Source organism: Electrophorus electricus, chromosome 10 (assembly GCF_041902795.1).
Source record: "Electrophorus electricus isolate QZ-2024a chromosome 10, ASM4190279v1, whole genome shotgun sequence".
Classification (NCBI taxonomy): domain Eukaryota; kingdom Metazoa; phylum Chordata; class Actinopteri; order Gymnotiformes; family Gymnotidae; genus Electrophorus; species Electrophorus electricus.
This window is the reverse complement of record NC_137506.1, coordinates 157,501-180,000: the sequence shown is the minus strand read 5'-3', so window position 1 is coordinate 180,000 and position 22,500 is coordinate 157,501. Positions and strand designations below refer to the sequence as shown.

Genomic DNA, 22,500 nt, shown 5'->3' with positions numbered 1-22,500 from the left:
GGCCGGGCACTTCCGCTGCTGGAGGCGGGGGTGTGGTGGTGCGCCCCGCGGAGGCGTGGAGGCAGATCGCAGCAGCTGCGACAGCTGGAACAACAACGATGTGGGGCTCTCGGCGGACCACTCCGGCTCGTCGGACGAGGAGGATGTGGGTCCGTCCACTGCCCACGCTATCTTCTCCATCGTCCTGAACCTCCCCGGCATGCGAGCGGCCGTGACCTCCCAGGTGACGTCCAGCGAGGACCTGGACACCGCGACGGAGGAAGACCCGCTCCGTGGCCTTGGAGATGCCAGCTGTGGCGAGAGCGTTGGCCTCTCGCACTCGGTCACCAACGGCGACAGGCGCTTCTCCACCAACATCGCCAAAGTGCGTTCCGTGCCCGCCATTCAGGCTCCGAAACCTGGACCCGGCGCCTCTGCACCCCCCGGTGCGGCCCAGTCGCCATCTGCCCCAATATCATTCAAAGAGGCGGCCATGGCGAAGCGCTTCGCGACCCGGGCCAGGACGCAGATCACCAAACGCAAGCGCCTGTCGCTGGTGAAGGAGAAGAAGGCAGCGCAGACGCTCCTGGCCATCCTCTTCGCCTTCATCATCACTTGGACGCCCTACAACATCATGGTGCTGGTCAACACCTTCTGCGACAGCTGCATCCCCGAGTCACTGTGGGCGCTGGGCTACTGGCTCTGCTACGTCAACAGCACCGTCAACCCCATGTGCTACGCCCTGTGCAACAAGACCTTCCGCACCACCTTCCGGATGATCCTGCTCTGCCGCTGGGAGGAGACCAGGAGCAAACAGCGCTTCCTGCACGGACCGTCCGTCCGCTTCAACCGGAGTATCGCGGGCGATTCCACGTAGCCTGCGGGATAAGCCCACGACGGCGCCATGTCTGCGCGCTCAGCCCGTAAGGTGGAATCTTCCCGAGGTCGAGATGCTGTAAGGGTCGGTCGTGGGCAGGAGTTTGGGGTGTGGGATTGTTGCTTGGACTCTGTGCTGGACTTCAGCGGGACACCAGGAAGATAAGGCTTACATGCGTGTGACATTAGGTCAGACAACAGAGGGTACGTTAAACTACCTCTCGGTTTGTCAAAGACTGAGCTTGACGTGAAGACGTTTTATCAGTCTCAAGACATTTCTCAAAAAGTGTTTTATCTCCAAACCCCATTCATGGAATTAAATGTTGTTTCAGGGTCAAAAACCAAACTCATTCTCGAAAAAGAAAAGAAACTAAGATTAAAAAAGGAGATTCAAATACAGAGTAGGGAGTAGGGGTGATGGGGAGACTGTCATGCATGTCTGTAAGATGTCCGTATATTAATGTTGCTGTGTGACATGTAAACTGCAGTTGAACGGGTTCTGATTTTTTTCCTGTTAACTCGAGCGGCGTTTGACGTGTGGGTCTCTCAGACCGCCGCTGTGCCAGACTTGTTTACATGATGTCGTGACAAGATCTGCACGGATACACTAGCTGTCTATATCAACGATTCCGTTGTTTGTACCCTATCGGAGTGTTTGTGTTTTGAACACTCACCACAAGAGGAGAATTGAGAAAAGTTTTGTAATATATAAGAAATATTATCTTTATCTTTATTATCTTTGTGTGATAATATTTTAAATACTCTCATTATCGCTGATGTCGATGTTGTGGGTCCAGATTTGAATTTCTTCTTTGCTTGTTTGCTGAACGGTTTCCTCGGTCCATCTCTGCTCATGGCGATCTGTTGGACACACACTGATAATACAGGTCAGACAGTTGCATATTCTGAATACTCACAGAAGAACAGGAGCCTCATGCAGTGACCAGCACCAGAGCACAGACCTGCTGTTTCCACTGCTGAGACATGCAGGGTCAAACTCAGCTACGTGTACAGCCCTTAAGGAGTTAGTTACCATTTTAGACCCAGGAAAATACCAAAATACCAAAAGGACTGAAGTTTAAAAAAACCTGATGTCCTGTAAACCACATAAGGCAATATTGCCCTTCCAGACTCACTTAGTTTGCTAAAACTCTCCTCACCAAACTGAAACTCTTCTCACCAAACCCTGGCTTTGTTGTTGGTTGCTGTGCTGTGCGTGAAGTTTCCCAGAATGCCACAGAAAGGACACTGGTCCTAAATTAGGTATCATCTACATGACTGAAAGGTAACACACTTTTATCAGCATATTTGACAGACAATAAATACTTAAAGTTCAGGTTTGTGTTCCCCGGACTGTGGTCATGTTTATCAATTCTGTTCTCTACAGTTACAGTGCAGACCCACATGGCACCAACACACAAACTGTGCGCCTTAACGCCAGTCTGTCATCGCCACAGAAGAACAACTAAAAGGTGTTTTGGATTCTGTTCTGTGTAGAAGTGGAAAAAGTGTCCAGGTTTCTGCTCTGTCTCCCGTGATGTCCTGCTAAAGTAGAGATTCTGGAACACACTCAGTTGGTGGCTAAAGTTGTTTTACCCAAAACTCCAGTGTGATGGTTATGGATCAGGACATTTTGGGCTGTGAGGAGTTCATTCTGTTGAATGTAGTTAAAATATTGCTTGGCATGGTTGTTTTTTCCCCATTGTGGTTTTCTCAGAATAAATGTCTTTTTTTTAAACCTCTCGCTGCGTTTCCTACATGTGTGCATGTTTGTCAGTGTTCAGCATCTGCGCTGGACTCAAACATTTTTGAAAGACTAGTGTTTGTTTGTTTATCTGTAAGATATTGTAAGTGTTTGTTAGATTTTCTGAGTGTGTGTTTATGTGTTTTCTGTGTTTCTGCTATTTATTCTGCTATTTATTTATTGGGCTTTCTCTCACTCTGTGTGTGTGTGTGGTGGTAGTAGAGGAGACCATGTGATGTTCACCCCTTCTTCTGTGTGAGTGAGGAGGAGCACAACTCACCTCTAGCTTTCACATTCACTCCTCCATTACACATCTGTCCGTCTGTCCGTCTGTCCACCTGTTCTGGCACTACGCTCAACGGTAAGTCCCTCTCAACGTCTACGTGTTTGGTGCTCACGTGAGGCAGGCATCTAGTTACACTTGAAAAGTCAGTAGATTTTTTCATTTATTCTTCATTTTTTCATTTATTCTTGAATTGCAATGACACTTTAGTACATCACAAGCTACATAATGGGACAAGCTATTTTACAGTAATATTACAGTTATTAGCCACTAGCTTCAGTGTTAGGGCTGGCGTTCATTGTGACAAGCACTTAATGTTGTTGTTGTGTGTGAATATAAGATGGTCTCTGTTCGTTTATTAGTGTAACTGTGATGTCAGCAATTAATTCCTCCTTGTTAGTCACGGTCATACACCAGACTGGTAGCTCACATGACACTGGGCAGGCACCCGATGAGCTTGGGTCTACACACACACACACACACACTAACATACACACACACACGCACTCAAACACGCACACACACTCACATGCACACACTCATATGTACATGCACAAACACATACACACACAGACACACATACACTCTCTCTCTCTCTCTCTCTCTCTCACACACACACACACATGCTCTGTCACAGTTTTCTCAGATCAGATGAGGTTTTAGAAGAAATCCTCACACATGCATGCATACCCATATTATACCCACATCATAGCACAAATTAAAAAATGAAATTCCTATAATAGTCTTTCTTGCAGTCCAGATTATACAGGTTGTATTCTGAGTGGTAAACCCCATCATACTGGATTATTAATTTGATTTGATTGGGTTTGAGATCCCTGTAACTGGTCTACTTTACAGGACACAATTCTCCTCGTTCTGGTCAGAAGGAAGTGAAAGATAATGTCAGACTGATAATACCAGTGCAGTGCGAACTCCTCCTCCTTCACTGGGGGAATGTGAGTGTTCAGGTCAGTAATAATCCCCCAGATTATGCTCTACACTACAAACACAGGTAGGGTGCTACCCCACCACTGTACTGTGAACTGAAGGTGTTTAAATGCGTGTTCATTTTATGGTGATCTTTACCAGACTGTAACAGTCATCTAATATTGTCAGCTGCACTGTGTAGTATTTGCGTGCTTTATGCACTTTTTAAAAAATAATATTAGCAACGTGTGTATGCAGTCACTGATACTGAAGATTTGGGGTGAGATTTTCAGAAATTCTTAATACATTTTCACAGATATTTAATGTTAGGATTTTATTCATCATGAGTATGCTGACATGCGGTGTGTGTGTGTGTGTGTGTGTGTGTGTGTGTGTGTGTGTGTGTGTGTGAGAGGCAGAATGCAGACCATTCAGACTGTAGAGACGCAGTTCCCCATGCTGTGTGAGAGCTTCCACTATTCTACTTTCCGAAGACATGACCAGGAGAGGAGGAAGAGCAGCCTGACAGCGCTCTTCCTAAAACAACATCACCACCACCACCAACAACAACAACAGTGTAAACAACTGCAGGCGGCGCCCCATGGCGTCTCGGCAGGTCGTGTTGAACACGCTCAGCTCACCTGCTCAGCCAGCAGCCCAGCGGGCGAGGCAGAGGTGGGGTGTGCCTACGGCCCAGCAGGAGAGAGAGAGAGGTGGGGGGCGGTCTCTCCTCTGCCTGCCCACCCCCAGGTACTCGCAAAAACCAGAGAGGGAGTGAGAGAGTGAGGGATTGGGGAGTGAGATGGAGAGAGAGAGCAGCAGGCAGAGTGGTCGCGCTCTAACAGCCTTGTGGCCAAGGGGGTTGGCCTGCTCAGGAACATGGGGAACCTGGTGGCCAAGCCCGGGACGCAGGGCCTCATGGGTAGGCTTAGCTCTGACCGCGGGAAGCCCAACAACTCCAGGAAGAGCAGAAAGTCCCAGAGCAGAACAGGTGGGGTGTCCGGCAGCTCAGCTCAAGACAGAGGGGCATGAGGGCTCCATCTTCTCCTACATCCACATTCGGACGGAGATGTCCCGGGCGGTGGTGCGCCAGGCTGCTTTGGAGGATGTGATCCAAAGGACAGGAGTCAGCACGGTCCCCTCAGGTGAGGAGTTGGAGAGGCTCACGGCAGGACGCAGGTGTCAGGTGGAGGACGTGCATGAGGAAGGCGGGAGGAGCTACAGCACTGGGTCACGTGACCGGCTGGAGGACCTCCAGGTGCAGCCAGGGGGTGGTGTGGTGGAAAAAGCAGGGCTGGAGAACGTGTCTCAGGACCAGCAGGGCTGGAGAACGTGTCTCAGGACCAGCTCACGCGGCGTCGGGAGATGGAGAACGGAACACTCCCTCAGAAAGACCAGACTAATAGAGCTCCTGTCTGTCGTGCTGAGTTCACAGATAGTAACGGCCGCGATTCTGGACGTGAGGTAAACGAAACTAAAACCATACTGTCGTTGTTGGAGAACTCAGCCGAACATCCAGATGGTCATCAGAACACAGTGGCCATGAGTGCCTACAGCACCCAAGATTCCAAGGCGACTGTCTCCAAAACAAGCAATTGCGCTAATGTCCAGGATACCACAGCAACCAGCATGTACTACAAGAGCGCTGAGGAGCATCTGGAGGAGAGGTCTTCTCTCTCGTCTCCGAGTGAAGAGTGTCTCCGGGGTGACAGTAGCCTGACCCAGCGCGTAGAGGTGGGCTTGAACTCCGCCAAGCAATTTGTCAACCTCGAGTTCGACTCGGAGTCAAAGGTCAGTCTGATGATTTTTGTTCCCCTAAAGAGCATGAGTAGTGTGGATCTGAACTTGGTGCACGGCAAGGATGATGGTGGTTTCGGAGAGGAAGGGTCAGGCTCCTTCACCCAGTGGCTGTCTGAACGCGACCTGGACACGGGTTGGCGACCTCGCAGGACCTCCAGCACGACCCCTGGGGTCAAACCCCACCCTACCATCCAGCCGTCGTATGTGAAGACCACCACTCGCCAGCTGTCTTCTCCTCCACCTGCACTACCCCTTCCCTGAGCCCCTCCTACCCCCGCAGAGGGAGCCAGGAATTAGGCTCAGGTCACGGGTTAGGTCAAGAAGTGGAGATCACACAGGCAGCGCTCGTGTAGCATCGCTGGGCCCCTAGGTTTCCATGGCAACTGTGGGAGGAGTATTGGACTGGGATGGCCTGAGCTTATGAATAGGACGTTCCAATCCCTTGGACTCTGGTCCAGCTGTTGCCAGGTAGCCACAGACGTCACCTTTCAGGATGTGTTCACAGGTGAGCCAGCTGTGTTTGGCCTTATTGGTGCAGTGCCGCCAGCAACACGTGCAAAGAGATCACTGGCAAAGAATGTGAAATGTGAAAATGCTATCAGACAAATTACATTCCTTCAAATTAAAATTTATATCCATGTTTTAACCAAATAGAGCTTTTACAACCTGTATCCTTCAACGTTTACACAATTGGTGTCGTAGTTTTGTAGTGTTGCAGTTAATATGATAATAATATGATAATATTATATGATAATACTTCATTGCACCCATGAACTCTTGATCGTGTATTTCGGAAAGACGTGCACACCAGAAAAGGTGCGACATCTTTAGACTCGGGACCTCCTCCTCTTTCTTCACTCATTTTCTCTTCACCTCTTCTTCGTGGTTTCTTACGTCAAAGCTCAGAACTGTGACGTTAAAACACGTAAAGAATGTCTCTTAATCACACGTACACACACACACACACACACACACACACACACACACACACACACACACACACACACACACACACAAACACACACACACAAATACATGCTTTAACGAGTCCAAGTTCGGAGTAAACGGAATGCTGGGACAAAATTAAACAAACCTCGTCCTCCTCTGGCGGCCTTTTCGTCCTTAAAACTTATTGCTTATAGAGAGTCACATCTTATGCGACTGCCCATCCATCAATGCACAGCAGGATACATTAGCATTTTCGCTAGTATAGGAGCTACGTTAGCATTCTTACGCTAGTATAGGAGCTACGTTAGCATTCTTACGCTAGTATAGCAGCTACGTTAGCATTCTTACGCTAGTATAGGAGCTACGTTAGCATTCTTCCGCTAGTATAGGAGCTACGTTAGCATTCTTCCGCTAGTATAGGAGCTACGTTAGCATTCTTACGCTAGTATAGGAGCTACGTTAGCATTCTTACGCTAGTATAGGAGCTACGTTAGCATTCTTACGCTAGTATAGGAGCTACGTTAGCATTCTTACGCTAGTATAGGAGCTACGTTAGCATTCTTACGCTAGTATAGGAGCTACGTTAGCATTCTTACGCTAGTATAGGAGCTACGTTAGCATTCTTACGCTAGTATAGGAGCTACGTTAGCATTCTTACGCTAGTATAGGAGCTACGTTAGCATTCTTACGCTAGTATAGGAGCTACGTTAGCATTCTTCCGCTAGTATAGGAGCTACGTTAGCATTCTTCCGCTAGTATAGGAGCTACGTTAGCATTCTTCCGCTAGTATAGGAGCTACGTTAGCATTCTTCCGCTAGTATAGGAGCTACGTTAGCATTCTTCCGCTAGTATAGGAGCTACGTTAGCATTCTTCCGCTAGTATAGGAGCTACGTTAGCATTCTTCCGCTAGTATAGGAGCTACGTTAGCATTCTTACGCTAGTATAGGAGCTACGTTAGCATTCTTACGCTAGTATAGGAGCTACGTTAGCATTCTTACGCTAGTATAGGAGCTACGTTAGCATTCTTACGCTAGTATAGGAGCTACGTTAGCATTCTTACGCTAGTATAGGAGCTACGTTAGCATTCTTACGCTAGTATAGGAGCTACATTAGCATTCGTAGGATAGTATCTGAAAGCATCAATCCAATGGCGGTAGTCTGAGGTATAATAATCTTTGGCTACTGTGACTCATTTATAATCTGATTACAGTTTATCTTTGTATGAACTTAATCTTACAGGTGAAGGATCACTCTCCGTCTCTCTCTCCTTCTCTCTCTCTCTCTCTCTCTCTCTCTCTCTCTCTCTCCCTCTGGTAGAGAGGTATTTGATGCTGACTGGTGCAGGTGAAGGATCACTCTCTCCTTCTCTCTCTCTCTCTCTCTCTCTCTCTCTCTCTCTGGTATTTGATGCTGACTGGTGCAGGTGAAGGATCACTCTCTCCTCTCTCTCTCTCTCTCTCTCTCTCTCTCTCTGGTATTTGATGCTGACTGGTGCAGGTGAAGGATCACTCTCTCCTTCTCTCCCCCCCCCCCCCCCCTCTCTCTCTCTCTCTCTCTCTCTCTGGTATTTGATGCTGACTGGTGCAGGTGAAGGATCACTCTCTCCTCTCTCCCCCCCCCCCCCCCCCCCCCCCCTCTCTCTCTCTCTCTGGTAGAGAGGTATTTGATGCTGACTGGTACAGGTGAAGGTGACTGTAGTGAAGAAGTTGAGAAATTCTATTCACAGATTATGGATCTTGGAATTCTCCAGCCCTTCAGTGATGGCTGACTACAGGCCAGGAGGCAATTAGCAGGCCTAGTTTCAATGTGAGATTTTGTGAGATTTTTTAAATCTCATTTAAATCTCTAGTTAATTTTATATATGCCACATGGCCAGCAGCCCCTCAGACAGGAGTGATGTCCTAATGCTTCTGTTTAAGTTTCTCCCTTTCAGTGGTGTTTCTGGTTTTATGGCTCCTCTCAGAGAGGCTTGGGCCACAGAGGTCTCTCTGATCTGTGTGCAAAACACACACATACACACACACACAATCATACTACACCCTCAGAGTTTATCTTTACTAACTACTTGAGTTAGCAAAGCAAGCAGTGTTTAAGGGGGAAGTTTATGGGAGTTTAGATTTTGTACAATAACAGTACACTTCTTAAAAGTGCAAACAGATGTTGAGTCTCATGTGATCTGTGGTGTGACCACTAGTGTTACCTGATGTGTGAACTGTGGTGTGATCATTGGTGTGACCTGTGGTGTGATCTGTGGTGTGACCTCTGGTGTGATCTGTGCTGTGACCTGTGGTGTGATACAGTGACCAGGCTCTGGCTGGATCCATTTGGGAACACACCCTGGTCAGAAGTTAGAGGACTCTTCCTTCAGGTCATTACCACTGAATGCTGGCACTTCTGGAGCCGCGGATCTGGTTTTCTAGAGCCTGGTCTCATTCTGAGTCGGACTGTGAGTGGAGATCCTCAGAGCTTTGTCCTTATCTAGAAAAACGATCAATGTGAGCGGTGTGGGTTTTACAAGAATACCTGCCCCAAAGTGCTAACAAGGTTAACAACATCTGCAAATCCATGGAGGCTAATTACCATGATCTGGATTTAGCCAATGTGAGCCCCACATGAGCCCAGGTTGTTTATGTTAACTGCTTAGCATATCTGAGGGAAGAGTTCCTTTAAGTACAGCATTTGCCTCATGAAGAACTCTGCTGAAGAACGTTGCTAAAATATAAAGCCGCTTTCTCACATCATGTAACACTTCATCAAACACCTCGGGAAGTTCACTCAGACGGCAAAGAGGATGAGGGACTGGTGAGCTACTAAAATGTACAGCGATAAAGAGGGAGAGACAGGCAGTAAGAGAGGGATAGATAGATGGATAGATGGATAGATAGATGGATAGATAGATCTCTCTCTCTCTTTCACTGTCCCTCCTAAATGTTCAAATTCAGATGAGCTTTTTTAGGCAGGGCAGGTAAAGTGTTGCAGACGCTGTACAATTTAAGTTGGTTCAAGTCATCATTTGTAATACAATGCATAAATTATATTAAATTGTATGAAATTAAATTAAACAAACAAGTGTTAGTGTAGGTGTGTTAGTGTAGTGTTCATGTGTGTTAGTGTAGTGTTAGGGTGTGTTAGGGTGTGTTAGTGTAGTGTTAGGGTGCATTAGGGTGTGTTAATGTAGTGTTAGGGTGTGTTAGTGTGTGCTAATGTGTGTTAGTGTAGCGTTAATGTAGTGTTAGGGTGTGTTAGTGTAGTGTTAGTGTGTGTTAGGGTGTGTTAATGTAGTGTTAGGGTGTGTTAATGTAGTGTTAGGGTGTGCTAGTGTGTGTTAATGTGTGTTAGTGTAGCGTTAATGTAGTGTTAGGGTGTGTTAGTGTGTGTTAATGTGTGTTAATGTTTGTTAGTGTGTGTTAATGTGTGTTAGTGTAGTGTTAGTGTGTGTTAATGTGTGTTTGTGTGTGTTAATGTGTGTTAATGTGTATTAGTGTGTGTTATTGCTGAACTATGGTTCAGGACCAGCTGAGTGAGGGGACTGTTCTTGTTGTTAGTGTAGTGTAGGTGTGTTAGTGTAGTGTTAGTGTGTGTAGTGTAGGTGTGTTAGTGTAGTGTTAGTAGGTGTTAGTGTAGTGTAGGTGTGTTAGTGTAGTGTAGGTGTGTTAGTGGGTGTTAGTGTAGTGTGGGTGTGTTAGTGTAGTGTAGGTGTGTTAGTGGGTGTTAGTGTAGTGTAGGTGTGTTAGTGTAGTGTTAGTGGGTGTTAGTGTAGTGTAGGTGTGTTAGTGTAGTGTAGGTGTGTTAGTATGGTGTAGGTGTGTTAGTGGGTGTTAGTGTAGTGTAGGTGTGTTAGTGTAGTGTTAGTGGGTGTTAGACACACAGAACACACACACATACACGCACACAACTCATGTGACTCTGGTTTGGTTCTGTGTTGAACTCTTCTAGTATTTTAGTGTTTTATTAGCATCCATGTTTCATCAGGTTAGGGTTTCGTTTCAGGTTCAGTCACTATTAAAGCTTTTATACAGAGCTTCTCTACTGGACTTAAACTGCAGAATGAAAACAAGGCTGCATAATCAAAGTATTACACACATCAGCAGTGAAATAAGACAACCAGTGCAGTATAATCAAACACATTTCTTCAATCCAAATGACAACACTAAGCAGAATCGTGACTGATGATGGATGGCAAGGTACAAAGTCATGGTGACAGTGATTGTTCTTGTTGATTGTTTATAGGATGAGAGAAAGCTAATACACAAAAATCTCAGGCAGCTTCAATTATACTGTCAGTCCGTAACCTTAACCCTGCGGTCAGTCCGTAACCTTAACCCTGGGGTCACTCTATAACAACTGTAGCTGTGTTTGGAAGCTGTGATACAATACTGACAATTCTATGATTTTAAGGCAGAACATCTGTTCAGATTTTTTTTACGCATTTGCTGTGCTTCACACCTCCTCAGCTCTGGTTGATGATGCAGATGTGTGATATTTGTACTGTATACATTGTACTGATGCAAAAAGAGAATTTGCATGAGTTTGCCAGCAGAGGGTGATGTTTCCTGTGTGTAGAAACCGTGTAAAGTGAGTCTCTACTCTACTTTCACTTTCAGACCTGGAAAATAGCATAAACAGATAATGCTTTTAGACTTTATTGTCTTATAATCTTTGAATCCTCTCTCTCTCTCTCTCTCTCTCTCTCTCTCTCTCTCAGAAAGAGCAGTTGTACACTTGGGCACTGTTGGGTCACCCTGAAGGAAGAACACCAAAGAGATTACAAACCCTCTGGCCCCCAGCCTCAATTACAGCACAGGTGTGTGTGTGTGTGTGTGTGTGTGTGTGTGTGTGTGTGTGTGTGTGTGTGTGCGAATTTCCATGACAAAAATTTCCTAACTCTGTCGGAAAAGGAGAGAGAAAAAGAAAGGTATCCACCAGAGAGGTGGTTTGTCTTTCTTTTTGGTAAATGAGGTTGACTACACTAGAATTTTTCCTCCATTATACAAAATACACGTGTGTGTGTAGATGTGTGTTCCACATATCGCCATTACTGCGTGGGTTATTTCATCTGTCTGGCTACTTTAGGACAGAGAATGGCCTCTACTCCATAGGTTTAAGCCGAGGGCAGTGGAAAAGTGATGTCAACAGGATATCTTTAAAAAGCCAGAGGGTTCTTCCTTTGGAAATCAGCTCTCTGAACAGGAGAGGTGACATTTTCACACAAGTTCATTCTGCTTTCCTCAGTTTCTTTCAGTTCACCTGTCATTATAACCTGACTTTGGCTCAGAAGCACCACAGAGTTCGCAATAGCAGTGTCAGAGTCGCAGTACAGGAAGTAGGTGGCAGTATCACTGGACTAGACAGTGACGTATGACTGGAGCTCCACGTTGTCTGGAGAAAGTCCTCGTCAAAATGCCCACCATGCTGACCTTTGACCTGTGGCTTAGTTAGCGTTAGCGCTACTTTTATTAGGATTCTTTGCCTTTACAAGATCACGGTCCTTCCTCTAAATCTCACGGCAACCATTTCGGATTCCAGAGCCTTTCGGACCATTTTGTATTGTGTAGATAGTGAGTGTGATCCTGTGAAATAGAACATTTTGAAGCATTTTACGCTACCTGTGTTTCTGCTTCAAACGGGACTAGAACTTCAAGAATGTTCTTCTAGAATTTCTAGAAAATCAAGAGCAGCATTTGGAGCCACACTAACATTTTTTGTGTAGTTTTTATAATTCTTCTGGTAAACCTTTTCTCTTTGGGCCCTAGTTCTTGGCAGATTTGTTTTACTTTAGCTTCTGTTCAGCTGATTTCTAGCTGTTGGTTCTTCTGTCTAGATTTGAAGAAGGTAGCACCCACTCTAACACTCTAAGACACCTCTAACTCCTTCTAAAGTGCCATCAACGTACGCTTTAAGGTAACTAAACCTTAAACTCAACTCTAGAACTCAAATCCTGTCTTCTAAAACTCTAGAACTCCCCACAAATCTTCTCGTGTAATTCGGTGCTTACGAAGGGCTTTGGGAGTTCAATCACATGCGTCATATTTCGTGCAGAAACTCCTGGCCTGAGAGGTAGCGCCACACGGTGGTGGTGTGAGGAGGTTTCTTCTTACCCTCCCTGCCACTAAGCACACAAGCAGCTTGGAAGCTATGTGAAGCTATGTCACAGCGGAGAGTTGGACCGCTGCACACACACCCACACACACACACACTCACTACCCATGACCCTACTCACACGCATCTCAAAAACCCAGTGGCTCGTCTTTCAGGAGCCTTCAGAGACACAACAATTTCTGGCGTCTAGACTTTCTGGAATACTGTGATTTAAAACTTCTGGACTGCTTGTGTGTCTGTGTGTGTGTGTGTGTTACTCCTCATTACACTGGGAGCTGAGGCAAATTTCCTCCATCACCAAGATGTTTGTATTGCGGGACACCACATGCGTGCCTGACCTTCTCACGTTAAGGCCTTGATGCTGGTCACACTAAAGTTGTCTGGTCAAACTGAGCAAAGGTGCTCAAACCAACAAAAATATATTCATTTTAACAGTGGGCTTACCCAGCGTGCGCACACACACACACACACACACACACACACACACACAGAGCAGAGCAGCACAGTATCAAATACAGTATCTCCTCTGATGTTTTTTTATTTTTCCACGTTTCTGACTGAAGTTTCCGTCCTCTGTTCATCTGTCCTCGTCCACGTAGAGCGAATCTCCTGGGAACATTTCGGACGGGAGATCCACGACACTCAAGCAGCTGCAACGGACCATTGAGGAATTGCAGGATAAGATATGTGAGCTGGAAATGGACCGTGAAGCCGTGACTGTCGTGGAGGGGAGCACTACAGCGCAGGTTCCAGGCAGGGGAGACCTCAGTCTCCTGCAGATCCTCAGCAGTGGGAACGCACGGAGGATTCTCCGCGAAGCCGAGTCGGTCCAGACCTCACCAACCCAGGAAGCCTTCATGCCCACAGTGCCTTTGCACAGCCAATCTCAGACTGTCGTTTTGACTGACAGCTCCACCTCACCGATGGCACAGTCTGTAACTGCCAGGGACGACAGCAGAAGGGCGTGGCACAACCCCTTTCTCTGCACCCAACTTCTCTGGCTCCACCTCTTCCTGTTTTGGTTGGCTCAAATGAATCCTCAGCCCCGCCCTCACCTCATCCACTGGGACCAGGGGTGTCAGTCCCGCCCCCAGCACCAACTTCACCACATTTACCTCCTCCCACTTCCCCTTCTCTTCAGGCCCCGCCCCCTCCAGGCTGTGGTCCCCCCCAGGCCCCTCCCCCTCCAGGTTGTGGGCCTGGAGGTCTGTCTCCACCCCTCCTGGTCTTGGCTCAGGAGACTGTAGCTTTGAAGGCAGTTATTGAGCCTCCACGACCCATGAAGCCTTTATACTGGACCAGAATACAGCTGCATGCCAAAAAGTAATCATTTGGCTTATTGACTATGTATGGTGTGTGTTTGTGGGTGTGTGTGTGTGTGTGTGTGTGTGTGTGTGCAATTATCTGTGTGAATTGTTCATATATCACATATATATATGTTGTACACCAGATATATGGGTGATTTGTGTTGTGTCTGTGTGATTCATTTGAACTTTTATTCTCTCTCTCTCCCTCTCCCTCACTCTCTCTCTCTTTACCAGGGAGTCACACACTCGTCTTGTGTGGGAGAACCTGCAGGAACCATAGGAGAACCATAGGAGAACCAGGAACCATGACTTTGGCAAAACTGTTTGCCAAAGTCACGGTAAAAGAGAAGAAGAAGCCCATTTCAGACACCATCATTAAATCAAAGGGCAGGAGGAAGACGCAACTGAGTGTCTAATGACTCGAGAGTTTAATGATGGTTCACACAGGTTGAGAGGAAGAAATATTTTGGCTGTCATGAGTCTTTAAGCAGAACTGTGAAAAATGTTTAAAATGCGCTGAAATTATATTCATGTTAAATAAACAATCTGGTAGAAATAAGGAAATAAAAAACTAAATAATTTGAATATACACTATCCACGGTGTATTATTGGTTTGGATGTCTATTACAGCTAAGAACCAAAGTTTATAAGGATTTGTGTGTGTTTCTGATTCTCCCTCTCTTTCTCTCTCTCTCTCTCTCTGTCCCTCCCTCCCCCTCTCTCTCTTTCTCTCTCTCTCTCTCCCTCCCTCCCCCCCCCTCTCTCTCTCGCTCTCTCCCCCCCCTCTCTCTCTCTCGCTCTCTCTCTCTCTCCCCCCCCCCCCCCTCTCTCTCTCTGGGTCTGTGTTAAAGATCCACAGACCTTAAGGCACTTGCTTACCCAGAGACTCCAGCCAGCCTGGTGTGGTTATGTGTGTTATGCCACACTTTTATTTGTGAGTGTGGCACGTTTTACTAAAGTTATGTATTATGAAACTATGAGCACAGATCCCTTGTAGTGACTTGTTAAGAATCCAGTGGCAGACATCAGCTTTGACATCACTGTGAAATCACCATGATGTCACATTAAGCTCCTGATGCTGGTCACACTAAAGTTGTCTGGTCAAACACACACACACACACACACACACATACACGCATATTCACACATGCACATACACACACACACACACACACACACACACACTCACACACACATACGTTTTATAGAGCATGTCAGCAGTCTGCAGGATAATCTTTCTGGACAGATATATCATTTTCATAATTATTGGCTTATATGTAGGAGGGCCATCCTCTCCACAGTGCAGGCGAGGAGGCAGCATCTCCAGACCAAACCCAACATGCTATTAAATGTCAAAAGTCTGTCAAGATGGAATATTACATTTATCCAGCATGTTTGTATAGCTCACTGAGACTCAATGTCTTCTGGGTCTGCTTGGAACGGTTAAATATAGATGTGATAGAATAAATTGTTTTGATTGTAAATATTTCTGCAGTGGATATACATGAATATCTGTCTGTCTGTCTGTCTGTTTATCCCTCCTGCCCAGTCTCTCTCTGTTTCTCCTCCCTCTCTCCATCTCTTTCTGTCTCTTTTGCTCTCTCTCTCATTCTCTCGCTCCCTTTCTCTGCCAGTCTCTCCACCTCTTTCTCAGTTTAGTTTACTAAGCTTTAACTGACATGACCATGTCCATGTGGGTGACAGTAGAACCAGGTCGTCTGTAGAGCAGAAACGTTCTTTCTGAGTCGTGTAGAGTGAGACCAGGTGCTGCAGTGTTATAAATGGCGGTTAATTCATTGATGTAAATGTTGAATAATGTTGGGCTTAATCAGCAGCCTTGTCTCACTCCACGCTCCTGAGAAAACAACACAGTCCTTTTGTTGGCAACCTTAACCGCACTTATTGTTTGTGTACATGGATTTAATATTGTCATATGCTTTACCCCCTACTTCAAAGAACTTTATAAAATACAGCACTTTGCCAAACTGAAAAAATTGAAATCTGGTCGTAGTTAGAGAGTTTAGGGTGTAAGTATGACCGAATGTGTGGTGGTTTGGTTTGAATGCTCTCAAGACGCTCTATTTTATAAGCAAGGTCTGTTCGTCTCTTCTATGGATTACTGTTCACACAAATACCTCGGTAGTTACTGGGGATGAATTTATCATCACGTTTGAAAATGTCTGTTATTATCTCTCTCTCAGGTGATGAAGTTGTTGAGTAATAAGCGTTCTCAGGCTGTAGGAATCTTGATGTCCAGTCTACATTTGGATATGAAAGACATTCAACATGGTAAGAATAATGCGCACACACACACACACACATGCACACACACACACACACAGACGCACTCTCACACTCATACACACACACACACACACACATACACACTCACACACACACACACACACATACACAGACGCACTCTCACACTCTCACACACACACACACACACACACACAGATAGACGCACTCTCACGCTCATACACACACACACACACACACACACACACACACACACACACACACACACTAGCCTCCAGATATCAGTTAGCTGTGTTATGTGCCTCACTCTGCACCTTTTATCGCCACAGCCTCAGTTTCATCATGTGACATTTCTGCTTGGGTCATGTGAGAAATTAGAGCCAATCAGGGCCCATTATTCCACTGCTGTGTATACACAGAGTGAATGGCTGTTTGGAAGCTGCGTTGCTCTGATACACTGCTGCTTCTCCATGTTCCAGGGGCCATCTGCAGGTCGTCCCAGTGTTTGACATGTTTTGAAGGATGTGTCATCTTGACTGAGCTCAGAGGGTCAGCTGAAAGCATGACCTTTTAAACTTTTAATGAGTTTAGCATGAGCAGAACATCTTGGCATGGACAATGCAAGAACTGGAGTGTCCTGTGCTCCGGGCAGGTTCTCTGTTGACTACCCAGCAAGCATGAGAAATTAAAAAAACAAATGTAAAAACCCTGCAGGTAACATTGATGACATGGTCATGTCAATGTGAGGTAATGGTGATGTCAGTGTGCCAGGGACCTGCTGCTTTGGGGCTGCTGTCAGCGGCCTATCCCATAATGCCATTCAGGAAGTCTCTGCATGACTTTCTGAGGTGTTGCTGTTGCAAAGCATTATGGGATTGGTAGTATTTCTAGCTGTGACCTCAATGAGTTTCTTTGATGATGAAAACATGGATCTGTTCAGTTTTCTGAGATCACAAATATTTTAAAGAAGCCAGAGAGAAAAGGTAGCTGCTTCAATATAATTATTTTCTTACCTTTTCTACAGAATAATAATTTTAAAATCACATAAAAACACACCTCCACAAATTATTGCAAAATTATAAAAAGAGAATGTGATATGCATGTTTAATTTTAGCTGCAAATCAGTTTAGAAAATGAAGTGTAATTACCTGAGTAAAGAGTGAGTGCAGAGACTAACCTATGTAGACTGAGCTATTTAAACTAACCTTTGTTGACTAACCTATGTAGACTAACCAATGTAAACTGAGCTATTTAAACTAACCTTTGTTGACTAACCTATGTAGACTAACCAATGTAGACTGAGCTATTTAAACTAACCTTTGTTGACTAACCTATGTAGACTAACCAATGTAGACTGAGCTATTTAAACTAACCTTTGTTGACTAACCTATGTAGACTAACCAATGTAGACTGAGCTATTTAAACTAACCCTTGTTGACTAACCTATGTAGGCTAATCTATTTAGATTAACCATTGTAGACTAACCTATTCAGACTAGCCTACACGTACACTCACACACACCTATTCCGATGTAGACTAACCTGTGTAGAAAAACCTATGTAGACTTGCCTATGTAGATGCTCTTGTATTCTTACATACAGTAACCCCCCAAACACGTTTTTTTGCACTAACCTTGAACATAGAATCCATTCTGTTATGCACTGGTCTATATTCTGTTATGGACTGGTTTATAGTCTGTTATACACTGGTCTATAGCCTGTTATGCACTGGTCTATATTCTGTTATGCACTGGTCTATATTCTGTTATGTAGCGGCCTATAGTCTGTTATGGACTGGTTTATAGTCTGTTATGCACTGGTCTATAGCCTGTTATGCACTGGTCTATATTCTGTTATGTAGCGGCCTATAGTCTGTTATGGACTGGTTTATAGTCTGTTATGCAGCGGCCTATAGTCTGTTATGGACTGGTCTATAGTCTGTTATGCACTGGTCTATAGTCTGATATGCACTGGTATATAGACTGTTATGCACTGATCTATAGCCTGTTATGCACTGGTCTATATTCTGTTATGCAGCAGCCTATAGTCTGTTATGGACTGGTTTATAGTCTGTTATGCAGAGGTCTATAGTCTGTTATGCAGAGGTCTATAGTCTGATATGCACTGGTCTATAGACTGTTATACACAGTTCTAATGCTCTCATTCTGCGCTCTTCTAGGACTCCGGTTTCCACAATAAGTGAGCGGTACAGTTGTAGTCCATGTGCTGCTGCACTGTTGACCATATGGTATTTCATGAGAATGTCATGACTTTTCGATTTCCTGCCCTCTGAACCATACAAAGCCACAAAAGTGACTTATGTGCCTAATAGTGTATGCCTGTAACTAACTCAGATTGTAGTGTTTCTCAATTGCTCTGACACAGGTCGAGAAAACAGAATTCAAACTACTGACAACATTTTGCCCACAAAATGCTATAAAACATGACAAAGGCATTTGTATGACTTTAGGTAGTGAATAAATATTTCAAACTGACTCTGAGACAGCCGAAACAATTTACAACAGGAACAATTACAACAGGAACACGAGTCCTGGACCTGTGCTCTGAAGCTGACTGACTGTACTGGACTCCTGGACCCTGTGTACTCTGAAGCTGACTGACTGTACTGGACTCCTGGACCCTGTGTACTCTGAAGCTGACTGACTGTATTGGACTCCTGGACCCTGTGTACTCTGTAGCTGAGTGACTGTATTGGACTCCTGGACCCTGTGTGCTCTGAAGCTGACTGACTGTACTGGACTCCTGGACCCTGTGTACTCTGAAGCTGACTGACTGTACTGGACTCCTGGACCCTGTGTACTCTGTAGCTGAGTGACTGTATTGGACTCCTGGACCCTGTGTACTCTGAAGCTGACTGACTGTACTGGACTCCTGGACCCTGTGTACTCTGAAGCTGACTGACTGTATTGGACTCCTGGACCCTGTGTACTCTGTAGCTGAGTGACTGTATTGGACTCCTGGACCCTGTGTGCTCTGAAGCTGACTGATTGTACTGGTGTCCTGGATCTGAAGCTGACTAACTGTACATGAGTCCTGGACCTGTGTTCTCTGTAACTGACTGACTGTATTGGACTCATGGACCCTGTGTACTCTGTAGCTGAGTGACTGTACTAGACCCTGGACTCTGTGCTCTGAAGCTCACTAACTTGCCTTTACTAGCCTTTATCATGGGTGCCCTCGCTTAAAGGTTGTCACAGTGGTGATACTCCACGGTTGTCCCGGTGGTGATACTCCACGGTTGTCCCAGTGGTGATACTCCACGGTTGTCCCAGTGGTGATACTCCACGGTTGTCCCAGTGGTGATACTCCAAGGTTGTCCCAGTGGTGATACTTCAAGGTTGTCCCAGTAGTGATACACCAAGGTTGTCCCAGTGGTGATACTTCAAGGTTGCCCCATAGGTGATACAGGAGTGATACAAGCTAGGAGTCCCTCCTAGCTTCCCTGTTCCATGGTTTCCCTGTCTTGTGTTTTGGTTCCATTCCATAGTTTCATTTTCTCCATCCCTTGTTTGGTTTTCCACACCTGTTCCATGTTTCTAGTCTTAAGTTCATGTATTTAAACCCTGTCTTGTTCCCTTTGTTTTTGCTGTTCATTGGATGAATGTATCGATGTATGTTTGTAGGAAAGCCGGAACATTGCAAAAGGCTTTATGCCACAGGAGATATGATCTACACTCTGGATATTTAGCACAGCATCCAGGTCCTTTTAAAAATATTAAAACATGCCAATACCAGAAAATGCTCAGTACAAGCACACAAATATCAGAATCATACTAAATGATTTTGAAGTACAGTATAGAAGTACACAATTTCAGACCCGGACACACTGTGATCCTGTCCAGCAGGGGTTCGGACTAAGATGAATGACAACATGTCCTGACATGCGAGAAAATCCAGGCCTGCAGTCCTGATGCTCGCTCCAGTCCAGGCAGTCAGCAATGAGCAGAAATATTGGGATTGTTAGGGAGACAAACCCAAACAGCGAGACAGAGAGGTGACAACAGTGGCCAATGACATCCATTCCTTTCATTGGATCCGTAACCGCATATGGGATTTTAATGAAAACCAAACGAAGGGAAGAACTTAGGAAGAGAGGAGAGATGAGGTTTCCTTCAGGAAAAAAATGTTTCAAATGTGCTTTCTGCGGGTTTTTTCCCATAATATCAGTCCTGGCAGTGTGGTTAAAGCTCGGACCAGCAGTGAGTTATAAATCTGAGAAACCACGGTGCACTCGTCTTTGAACTGATGTCTTTTATGCCTTTTTGGGACTAAAAAGACATGCAGGGATGCTTAGATGCATATGCGTAAGACACGTATACACACTCGCATGCACTCACACACGTACGCTCAAACACACACACACAGACAGTCAGCGTCCTCCATTATCATATTACCTCTCATGCAGTCAGCACCATTCTCTCCTGGCCTCAGAAAACTGTTCTGAGGTCAGTATTAGCAGCATTTTTGGTTAAACCAAACCATACTTAGAAACACACAAGAAACACGTTCTGACACTGCTGTTTCCCTTTTGCCTTTACACACACACACACACACACACTCACACACACACACACGCACACACACACACACACACACACTCTCACACTCACACACACTCTCACACTCACACATACTCACACACACACACACACAAGCCGTCAGGGACAGAGAGAGAGGTGGGCTGTCATAAATGATCATACATGACACGCTGGTCAGTTGGAGGCATTTCTGCATTCTGACATTCTCCCTCTCTCTCTCTCCCTCTCTCTCTCCCTCCCTCTCTCTCTCTCTCCCTCTCTCTCTCTCTCTCTCTCTCTCTCTCTCTCTCTCTCTCTGTTTCTCTCTCTCTCTGTTTCTCTCACTCTCATACCTTTACTGTGTTTATTTGTGTGTGTGTCTGTCATGCACTCACACAGGCTGCTTGTGTGAGCTCTCAGCTGGTTTTCATAAACTCTTGTGCCCCTCGCCCAAGAAACACACACTCTGGTCTGAATAACCTTCTGTCTATACGAGGCCGTCTACACACAGTCTGGGGGGGGTGGTGGTCTGTCTACACACTCTGTGGGGATGGCACGCATAGCGTGCTGGGCTGTATCTCGTCTGTACTCAGGGCAGTGAGGCTGGGACAGGTCTGAGTCCTCGCTGAGTCTGAGTCTGAGTCTGAGCTCTGGGATGGATGCTCTCAATGCTGGAACATCAGCGGACTGTGAACAGTATGTAGTACACTTGTGTCAAACGACTGGCTAATTAGCTCACGCTGTGGAATTACTGAAGTGTTGTGGCTTGACTGGCACACAGGTTCACAGAAGATCACAGCGAATCACAGTCGATCACAGCTGACTAGTCTTGAATCGCTGAAACAAGGATAATGTAATATTTTTCGACACTTTTGAAAAGTATTGTGGAGGTTTTGCAGTGATGAATTAGTGGAAATGTGTGTGTGTGGGGGGGGGGGTGGTGTGGTGTGTGTAGAGGTGCATTGCGAAGATGTTTTATGTGTGTGCATTTGTGTATATCTGTGTGTGTTTGTGTGTCTGAGTATGTGGAATTCTCTGAATCAGTTTTGCTTAGCAGTTTTCACTCTACTCCACTCCCCTGGGTGGCGCTATAACCCCAGCGGGCCTCAGGCAACTTTAGCCAACTTTCAAACATCCAGTTTAGATGGAGTCTTCATCCTGAACAAAGCCGTGCTATCATGGGCCAGTGCAGAACTCACCAACATCTAAAGAAGCACCACTGGCTCTGTTAAGCCTGGTTCTGGTTGGGTGGAAAGGTGGTTTGGGTTGTGCTGGACCAAACACTGTTGCTGGGTGTGTCGGGTTGTTTTTAGACCACTGCTTCTTTGCTCCCTTGTATTCTGTGGGGTTTTTTGTTTGTTTTTTTGTTTTTTTTACATGAGCTTTTTACATGAGCTATGTATGTTCTGAACTGATGGGATATGTGTTGTTGTTTGGGATGTGTGCTCGCTGAAACAACAAAATACACAATTTGTTTTATGTATTTTAATGCTAACCTCATCTTTGTGTATTTAAAGTTTGTATTCTTATTGATTAATTTCTGATTTTCAAGTTCTCCAGGTTCTCTTTTCACCAAATGTCTGTTATGATCGCTTTTAAAATATTTGGTGGCTAATTAATTGCGGAATACGCCTCAGCGAAGGCGTAGCCCTGCCTGAAGTCTGTCAGCATCATTCAGCCTCCTTTTTCAAGCAAGAAAGGGTCTTGACAGTCGAATGAAGTGATGAGATTATCTCT

The 22,500-nt window shown here is 45.6% G+C and overlaps 3 protein-coding genes across 6 annotated transcripts in view; all 3 read left to right on the top strand.

Annotated features, from left to right (window-relative positions):
* The window catches only part of chrm3a (cholinergic receptor, muscarinic 3a), a 102,348-nt gene extending 98,487 nt beyond the window's left edge, over positions 1-3,861 (top strand). For 2 of the 4 annotated variants that reach the window (XM_035532959.2, XM_081722016.1), the window contains exon 2: positions 1-2,480. This exon is cut by the window's left edge and continues 981 nt beyond it. In XM_035532959.2, the coding sequence (XP_035388852.1) occupies positions 1-856 (856 nt within the window). In that variant the 3' untranslated portion in view covers positions 857-2,480. Of the gene's footprint in view, positions 2,481-2,821; positions 2,961-3,740 lie in introns of those variants that run through there. The other 2 variants (XR_014125641.1, XR_014125640.1) reach the window with 2 other exon arrangements.
* Positions 3,862-5,351: 1,490 nt separating this feature from the next.
* LOC113591378 (formin-1) overlaps positions 5,352-22,500 on the top strand; it is a 31,914-nt gene continuing 14,765 nt past the window's right edge. The window contains 5 exon segments of the mRNA XM_081721879.1: positions 5,352-5,853; positions 5,856-5,922; positions 5,924-6,195; positions 14,199-14,374; positions 16,166-16,253. Of these exon segments, the coding sequence (XP_081578005.1) occupies positions 5,352-5,853; positions 5,856-5,922; positions 5,924-6,195; positions 14,199-14,374; positions 16,166-16,253 (1,105 nt within the window).
* LOC145659425 (uncharacterized) lies at positions 8,747-14,333 on the top strand. The gene is made up of 4 exons (XM_081722017.1): positions 8,747-9,004; positions 11,264-11,362; positions 13,257-13,980; positions 14,199-14,333. The coding sequence occupies exons 1-3, from the start codon at positions 8,762-8,764 to the stop codon at positions 13,902-13,904; spliced, it is 990 nt and encodes a 329-aa protein (XP_081578143.1). The 5' UTR covers positions 8,747-8,761; the 3' UTR covers positions 13,905-13,980; positions 14,199-14,333.